This window comes from Nanorana parkeri, unplaced genomic scaffold (assembly GCF_000935625.1).
Source record: "Nanorana parkeri isolate BGI_ZX_2015 unplaced genomic scaffold, ASM93562v1 scaffold65, whole genome shotgun sequence".
Lineage (NCBI taxonomy): Eukaryota > Metazoa > Chordata > Amphibia > Anura > Dicroglossidae > Nanorana > Nanorana parkeri.
The window spans coordinates 592,646-602,125 of record NW_017306333.1 but is presented as its reverse complement, the minus strand read 5'-3'; the positions used below and the strand labels follow the sequence as shown (position 1 = coordinate 602,125).

General features: G+C 41.8%; 1 protein-coding gene across 4 annotated transcripts in view; it reads left to right on the top strand.

Moving 5' to 3' along the window:
- The window catches only part of CNOT2 (CCR4-NOT transcription complex subunit 2), a 76,708-nt gene extending 67,718 nt beyond the window's left edge, over nucleotides 1–8,990 (top strand). For 3 of the 4 annotated variants that reach the window (XM_018576383.1, XM_018576384.1, XM_018576382.1), the window contains 2 exons: nucleotides 8,156–8,209; nucleotides 8,562–8,990. In XM_018576383.1, the coding sequence (XP_018431885.1) occupies nucleotides 8,156–8,209; nucleotides 8,562–8,648 (141 nt within the window). In that variant the 3' untranslated portion in view covers nucleotides 8,649–8,990. The remainder of the gene's footprint in view (nucleotides 1–8,155; nucleotides 8,210–8,561) is intronic. The other variant, XM_018576385.1, reaches the window with a different exon arrangement.
- Nucleotides 8,991–9,480: the final 490 nt, after the last annotated feature.

Below are 9,480 nucleotides of genomic sequence, written 5' to 3'. Positions count from 1 at the left end.
ATATATATTTATAATCAAAAAAGACAAAAACGCAGTATTGCAGTGTGCAATGATACCTTTTTTATTGGACTAACAAAATATATACAAGACAAGCTTTCGAGAGTGAACCTATATATAAAGAGATATATCTATATATTTATATCTTTTCCTATAGAAGAGCTGCCAGACCACAAGATATGCTTTCCAGAAAAAGCAGGAACTGCTTGCTGAGACTAAAAAGCAGGCCCATAGCCTGTTTGTGTGCTCAGGCACCTGCAGACCTTGCATGTGCTGTAGTATCACACAGACCAACTACACTATGGCAGAATCCTCTCAGAGCCTGAGATCTGTTTCACCAGTGTCTGCAGATATGTCAGATGACACCCAAAACACATACATTCACACTCATGACAAAAATGTTTGTGTGTACCCTTGTAAGCCAGGATCTCAGCAAAATCTAGGGGGTTGAGACGGAGCAGGATTTCAGTGGTGGAGGATACCACTATCACTCATAACACCACTATTATTGAACTTCAGTGTGCAGTGAAGTTACTCTCAGATCAAGTCAAGGATGCGGAGAACAAGATGTGCTGGAAAAATATCCGTGTCGTAGGCCTTCCAGAGAGGGGGGCCTGAACTGGTGATTTTTGATTTTTGTGGAACTCGTTACTGACCCAGGACCCACAAGGGTCCAGGGTCAGCGCTGCGAGCGGCCGGCGTCTCCTCCCACACCGCTCAGCCTCCTATCACAGCGGTGTGTGGGCGGAGACGGGCCGCGCTGTCACAGGAGGCTGAGCTCTCCTCCCTTCCTGCACCCTCATTTAATCTTATCTATTGTTGTACAGTTAGTTTGAACTCCAAATTTAAAAGAGCTACCATGTTTGAGCATTTTCGCCCTCTCCATTTTCTGCAAGACACGCTTGACAGGTGGCATAATGTTGTCACCTGAAAAGGCCTAGGGTCAAGAGAGCAAAACATGCTCCATACTGAGTATATGCTAGAGGGGTATCAATTTGAATTTGCAAATCTTTAAACTGTATTTTGTCTTATGTGTTCCTGGACCCTGAAAGGAGGTATGTGACTGTGCTCCTTGAAATTAGAGCACCATTGTACACCTTTATTAATATATAAATACCTCCTTCTATTCAACTCTCAAATTGTATATATAATGTCCCAGGAGATTTCACATTTTAACCCCTTCATGACTGAGCTTGTTTTTAGTTTCTGTTCGTAAATGACTGACACACTTTTGATATTTTTGCTGTGTGATTCTTCCACGTCAGTAATATACTTTCTTACAAAGTGCACCCACACATATTATATATTGTTTTTTAGAGGACAGATAGGGCTACATATTTATATCACATATGTGCGTCTAACGCCTCACTTAGGACAAATAAAATATAAAAAAAGAGGAAAAAACCGTTTAAAAAAAACACTTTTTTCCCAGTTTTGATTTGTAGTATTTTTTTTACAAAACCAGCACAGCTAAAAAAATGCAATAAATACATTCATTTATTTGTCCCTTATTTTATTTTATTTTTTACACATTTTTTTATTTTTTTTACACTTTTCACAATTTTTTTTTTTTTTTACACTTTTCACTTTTTTTTTTTTAACTTAAAAATTTTATTTATTTAATTATATCAAGCCGATTTTGTGAATTAATCTCACTGTTACTGCATGATAAATTAATAAATTTTTGGTTATTATCAGGCTGCTTCAAACTTCAGAACAGCCGATAATAAGTTAGTGACACTGATCCTGCAGCAGTTCAGGATTCAGCTGTTACTAAAGGTTTTCTGATTGTTGCAACAACGATCAGCAAACAAACATTCTTCTTCCAGGAATAGATACATTGTAGGAATAGACACATTTTGTATCTATTCATGAAAGAAAAAAAAAAAAGCCAGTATAGCTTGAGAGAGATATCTCTCGATCTATACGAGCTGTCAGAATGCCGGCAAAAGCCGGCATCTGTGTCCGCTTTGCTTTGACTCTCAGACACCCGATATTAAGGTATCGGGTGTCTGAAAAAGGTTAACCCTTTCATTAATGAATGCCTCTGTAGTAAGGGCAGCCATTAATGAATGTTAAAAGCTGATTCTCAGCGATTAACAGCCCTCTAAAGCAGCAAATAACTCGTCACGTACAGTGTACGTGACAAGTCATTTGGTCCCTTTGTGGCTGGACGTACAGTGTACGTCTCCCGTCACGAAGGGGTTAATAGTAAGTGATTTTATTGCCACTCTTGACCTGACTATAGACGCCACTGATTCAAATAGAGAACATTCCAAAGATCTGAGAAACTGGACAGAAATGGCCACTCTAGAGGCATCATGGTGTTGAAAACACCCTACTACTGCCAGTTTACTCCTGCTTTTCCTCTGCATACAGTTTTGGCTAAACAGGCCTAGGGTTCTGTAGTAGAGATGTACTGAACAGGGTAGTTGCAGCTGAGTATCTACAGGGGGCCTGCCAGATCATGTCTGATGACAAAACTGAACTTGCATCCCTGCTAGACATACTACTCCTTGTTAAATTAACAGACAATTTTTCGATGTAGACATTACTCTGGAGGAGATGACAAGGGCCATCAACTCCTTCCTTAGTAACAAATTTCCAGGTCCTCTCATACTACAAAAATAATGGACTAAATGTTATGCTGAAGAAATGGACCCTACACTAGAATTCTTATATGCCAAATGTAAATTTGATGACAATTCCCTCCCTCAGGGTATGAAGCACATGTGACTTTAATCCACAAGTCAGGTAAAGAATCCCTTGTGCTCCTCATACAGGTCCATTTCACTTTTAAAGATACTTACAAAGGTCCTGAAACAGACCTACTCCATTAGAAAGTTCCAGATGTGCACAGATCCCTACACGCTCCCTTGTGGAATAATTTTTCCTGCTTTTTTTAAAATCCCTGATTCAGTCATTTGGATGTGCAAAGGTACTAAAACCTTTAGTCATATTCCAGACGGGAACCATCTTATTTCATCTGATAAATTAAGCAACAGTATTCATTGCAAAACCGTTTGTTTTTCCAATATTTCCAACTGAGGCATGCGTATGCCACAGAATGTGGCAAAGATGGTGTTATGACTTTGAAAATATGCTCAGAGATCATACCTTAAACCACTATCTAATATCTACAAACAGATTAAAAAATCTACTGGCCCATTGTTAGATAGATGTGCTGCTAAATGGAAACTAAAAGCACCTTTCCTGGACAACGAGGATCTAGAGGAGATGTGGCCCTGCCATTTTGTACAGTTGGTATTCGCAAGCAACCAACTAATATGATTTAAACTTGCACACTGTATCTATTTAACCCCAGCACGTTTCTGAAGCAACTCCAAAACTGCAGAATGCCAACGTTTTTCTTACATTGGATGCCAGAAAAGTCATTGCATGCAATTGGCAAAAACCTAACTCTGCTATGCTAGTTTTCTGGATATCTTTAACTACATCATACGCCTCCTATGAAGCAAATTACCTGAGTGGAGGTTGTCCACTCAAATTCCATAAAGTGTGGTCTTGGTTAGATTCTCCTCTTACTGCCACTCCACGCTTTTATTAGGAGATGCATTGGCTATGTGGTTATTTCTCAAAAATTCTATCCCTTGAGTTTGATATTGTTTGATTGTAAAGATGTGCTTGTGCTTACTTGTGTTGCATGGGTCTGCTTGACCTTCCTTTCAGCACCAACACTGTTTTACTCTCTACCTCTCAGCTGGTGGTTTAAGAGCCTGCTTTATCTGTACTGCTAGCTGGGATCTGAGATGCAGTGTTTTTAATGCCAGCCTGTAGGGATGCACAGATACCGTTTTTTCAGTATCGAGTGCAAATATTATTTTCTTTTTCGGTACACCCGCTAGCATGGAGCCAGCTTCCAGGCCAAGCAGGGAGTCGGGAGGTGTGTCATTAGCCACCGCCTGGCTGCTTAAATGCCGGGGAAGCGGGCTCGATGCTGATTTTCCGGCCAATCAGCATCATGCCGGCCGAATGGCATGGAGCCGCCTTCATGGCCAATCGGAGAGCTAGCCGACGAGTCATTACCAGCTTCCTGATTGCCCGGGAAGCCGGCTCCATGTTCTCTTCCGGGACTGCTGGACAGAGGAAATCTCTCTAACCCGACGTTCCTGTGTCGGTAGTACGTATCAGCCCAAATACTCGGTATTGGCATCGATACTAGTATCTGTGCATCCCTATCTGCAAACTTGGTTGAGAAATAATTTAATCTGTACGTTTTACAGTTCTACCCTCGCTATCCAAAACGAATGAAATAACTTTGTCTTTAAGTTCTTTATTGTGCAAAAACTGGAGAAAATAACTTTTTTCAACCCTGAGATACCCTTGATTGTCATTATAGCTCCAAGTGCATTCTTCTGGTCTTTGTAAGTGCACATATACTGTATCAGAACCAGCAAACTCTGCTAAACCTTTAGGTGAAGCACACAGCAATTAGAGTAAATAAATTAGCTATTTTCTTTTCTTCAGTTACTGCAGTAGCTGAGCTCAATGCTGCTACTGCAGGTGGAGGTGAGGTGTGCACTGCACAATGCTCCATTTTTGAATGCTCCGGATGAACGTCCAGCGTCTAGAATATCCCAGATTCTAGCCAGGATATGACTGATCTCTACAGTAGGAGTTTTACAAGCAGACTTCAGGGGCACAGCTAATGGCCTATGCCTGTACCTTTTAAACTAAATACAATATTTTTAAGCTGCACAGTGTTTTTGAACACATTAGGGCTGCCTGACAACATAGTGTATTGTATTGAAAAGGTGAACTTGACCTTTAACTTTGCATTGGAGCAAGTGTCAAAGACTGGTTGACATATATACAGATCTGTAGCGTTGCAATCCCTCTCAGGCACACATTGAGCAATATTAGGGATGCACCGATTACCAGTTTTTCAGCATAGAGTACCGATATTTATCTTTCGGTACTCGCCGATACTGAGTACCTATGCTGATACTTCCGCTAGCATGCAGCCAGCTTCCTAGGCAATCAAGAAGCCGGGTGGCGGGTAATGCCCGGCTTCTTGATTTGCCTGGGAAGACTTCCATGCCAATCAGCATTGTGCTGGCCAAACAGCATGGAGCCAGCTTCTCTGCCAATCGAGAAGCAGGTCATTCATTACCTGCCGCCCGGCTTCCTGATTGGCCGGGAAGCCAGCTCCATGTTCTCTCATGGTACTGCCAGTCAGGAAATCTCCCTCTCACCGGAAGTTTCGGTATCGGGGGTAAGTATTTGAGTGAGTATTGGTATCGGGATCGGTGCATCCCTAGTTAATATGATAGGTAAATATTATGATTGGTTTGAGCAGTTAGTGTCCAGGGAAGTGCAGTGTGTTGTGGCTCTTACCTGCCCTATTTTGGCCATTACCATTTTGCAGCCACTCATTTGTGCCTGAGAAGGTTGTAGATCTCTTCCTGGTTCCTAAACGACCTCCAGAAATCCAATACCAGGAATGATGCACTTTCCTCGGTCACATCATCCACACATACTTACCAGCTTCTAGTCTCTAAACTGTCAGGGAAGGCTAATGACTTTCTAGCTCCCCAGGTAGCCACTGGCAGTGGAGCATTAATAACTGTAGAACAGGGGTGTCAAACTCAATTTAATCGTGGGCCACATCAACATTATGGTTGCCCTCAAAGGTATCTGTAAGACTATATAAATGTATCTAATCTTTATCATAATTGCCTCTGAATTCGATTATCACTGGTTTTAGTAATAGCTTAATACCTAGATCTGAAAGTAGAAGTCTAGGAAATGGCCTGGTGGGCCAGATTCGGCCCCTGGGCCTTGAGTTTGACACACGTGTGTAGAACCTTGTTTGAGAAACCCTGCTCTAGTGGGTAAAGATACATGCAGGTGACGTCTACATTTGGTTTGGCTATTTGTGCCCCTACGTTGCTTGTACCTGCCCATTCTGGGTCAATGACTTTGATTGTATCGAAGCCATACATAGCCAGTAAATACTTTTTTTCAGGAGGAGGTCAGCAGAAGTGTACATAAGTCAACATTATGCTTGATGGTACTCTGTCATGGGAACAAAACGCAGAGGCACCCCTGCCGCTGAAACTGCTTTTGAGCCGTACTATGCACAACTGATCTTTTTTTTTGGTATAAGAGCACATTGGAAGGTTGAAGGTGGAAAACCCCTTTTTAAAGAAGATCTCCTGGAAAACTTTTTCTTAACCCTTGTAGTGGTGCTACCCCTGCACTGCAAGGGTTAATTACTTATTTTTGTCTAGGTGCTAAGATATAGCTATACTCACCCGAAGCTCCAAGCCTACCATCTGTTGCAGCACTCCCTCCAGCCTGTTTCATCCTACACTGCAGCATTGAAATCTTCCTCAGCATCTTCACATCTGTACACTGTGTATAGACGTGATGATTTACAGGACCTTAAACCGCTGCAGGGGGAGAAAGGTTCTAGGGAATGGTCTAAGAACGAGCTGACTCACAGCATCGGGTTATTATAACTTTTTTTTATTTTTGCCTAGACAAAAACTAGCGGCTCCGCTGCAAGGGTTAATGGATTTTTTTTTGTCCTGGAGTTCTTGAAACATATTAATGAATATACTTTAACTGTTAGCTTCATGGAATACATACATTGCTGAATAAGCCATAGATTAGTTTGATCCATGGAAATTGAGGACTTTATATCCAGGTTGTTAGACCAGAACTGTTGCACGTTTTATTTATTTGAAGGACAATATTGGCCCATTGAAATTATTATTGCTTTTATTTAAAGGAGAACTATGGGCTTTAGTCTTTTCCCCATAGTTCTCCTTACGGTAACGGGAGGACACAAACTAGCGTCCTCTCGTCACCCTAGGCTCAGTATACAGCGAGCTGTATACTGAGACGCCGCAGTATACCGCGTGCAGCTGCTCGCGGTATACTGAGACGCCGCAGCAGAAGCGTATCACGACAATTGTGCCGGGATCCGCCCAGCTGCGTGACTGACAGCTGGCTCTGCCTATCTAGAGGCAGAGCCAGCTGTACCCGCCCCCTCCCCCTCCGTTCCGCCAGTCAGCGCTGGCGGGGAGGGGGGAATCCAGCCCCTCCCCTGTCACGGCAGAGAGCCGTGACAGGATCGAGAGGTGAGCGAACGCCGGTATGTGTTCGCTCACCTCCCGATCTACTGAGCTGACCTGTGACAGTCTCATTGTCACAGGTCGGCTAGAACTATGAGGTGAGTGAAAATCACTCATCTCATAGTTCTCCTTTTAAGATTTCAATTGTTAGCTTTGAGCAATCGTTATGCCACAAATACCTAAATGCTTTAACTCAAAGATCCAGTAATTCAAATTACCTTGATACAGCTTCCTCAATTAGTGCCACAAATCAAATAAGCTTAATTATGGAGGAGCCTGATTCTGTGTAATCCAATACAAGTAGAAAATATATCATTTAATAAGGTAAACATTTTACTTTCATTTTGCTCTTAAAAATAAAATCAGAAATGACTGCGATAACTGTACTGCTGCTCAAAGACATCTGAGCAGTTAGGTTTAAGAAAACCTGCAATAACAAATATGACGGCTGCCATTGCTGACAGTGACTTCCCTACCTTGGGTCTGTATTATATTTTTTGGGCAAATGGGAATTGAGGGGATTCTGGTTCCCAATAAATAGCGTAGCTTTTTGAGTTGACATGTGCAACAGACATGGGGTAATGGATTAGTAGAGCACATTGATATTGCTTTGAGAACACAGCCTTTATGACTGTGTGTGCTGATATTTATTGGGTAAGATGGCATCTTACTGATGGATAATAGGGCATTGTGGCGCTCAGATATGACTGACTTGCTATTCAAAGATGGGCTCCAGGCAAACCACTAAATACACAGATGAAATGTATATGTGGTAGCTGTTTTACTTGCCAAAGGATTTGTATTTGTGTCCATCTAGTCCTGAGATTTACCCAGACAGCACAGCCAGCCTGGAGATTTTTTTCTCTACTGCAGTTATGTTATACAACTAGGTCTTGTCCTTCCCCCAGCCTGTGATTGGATAGTGGAGGAGCAGCAACAGACTGATGAGCTGATCCCTCTCTCATTCTGTTCTCTCCTCCTATCAATGTGCATTGTTAGCACATGCTCACTGCAGCACAACTGACTGGCTCCTTGTTCTGCTTCTCCTTCTCCAGTCTGAGCTCTGCTGTACAGGGGATTGCAAGAGGCTGATACCAAGTCAAATTCAGGTACTTACACTAATTGCTTTTTTTTAAAACATTATTTGATGCACCACATACCCGCATTAATTGACGTTTTACTTTTTTAATCTGCCTGGAGTTCAGGTTCAAGCCCCTTTTAATCCATGCTTATAGCTTAGTTGCGACTTCTGTCTGGCCCTTCAACACATGCAGGAAACAATCTGGCCCATCGTGAACAAGACTTTGGATATCCTAGCTATTACCTTACAAAGTCTCCAAAAAATAAAAACTTCCTTTTGAAATGATTGTAAATTACATTTGTTATTGTGTCATTTTCTTTTGGACAATTACAAGCCTTTCATTTTTCACTCCAATCTGCCTTTTTCCGTCCCCCTTTCAGGAGTTCCACTTGGAATACGACAAGCTAGAAGAAAGGCCTCATCTGCCATCCACCTTCAATTACAATCCTGCTCAGCAAGCCTTCTAAAGACTTCCCTGTTCATGGGGTATGGCTGTCTCAGCACAATACTCAACTGCAGAACTGATGTGGCTCAGGCATCCTGGTTTTAATTCCTTGAGGATCTGGCAATTGTCTCATGCAAAGGGATCATCACTTGAGGTCCTGCCTTACTAATTATGTGCTGCCCAACAACTAGAATTGTCATTTGTTTCTTTAGTTTGAGCAGGGTCTGTATTTTTTTTTTTTTCCTCTTTTTGTTTTTGTTTTCATTTTATGCCAGCAGACAGACCTAGGTCTGTTCACCGTACACACCAGTACAAGTTTACCACTTTTCCAAAATGTACAAAGGAAGAGAGAGAGAGAGAGGGGGAAAAAAACAAATTAGACAGCAAAGTTTGCATTGTTCATTGTAGCACTATTGGTAATAAAAGAAACACATGTTTGTTCATTTTTATGTGAAGATCCTTCTCGTATTTCATTTGGAAAGATGGGCAAGGTCAGCTTCATTCATTTTACTCCCATTCTGTTTTGAAAGGCGATTTTAGGCCTTGTTCAGCCCCTTCTCAGCCAGTGGGGTTTGTGTCTCATTGCAGTGCAAAGATCTACAGGCCCCCGTGACAGGGAATGGGCAGACAAGAACTCACTATTTAGAAGAAAAAGAGATTGCCGCAACCTCTGGACAATTTCCAGAGTTGTGTTATTACTGAGCTTCATCTTTCCAGAATGAGCAAAACACTGTCCAGTCTTTGTTACGATTTTGTAATAAATGTGTACATTTTTTTTAAATTTTTGGACATCACATGAATAAAGGTATGTATGTACGAATGTGTATATATTATATATATGACACCTATTTTGG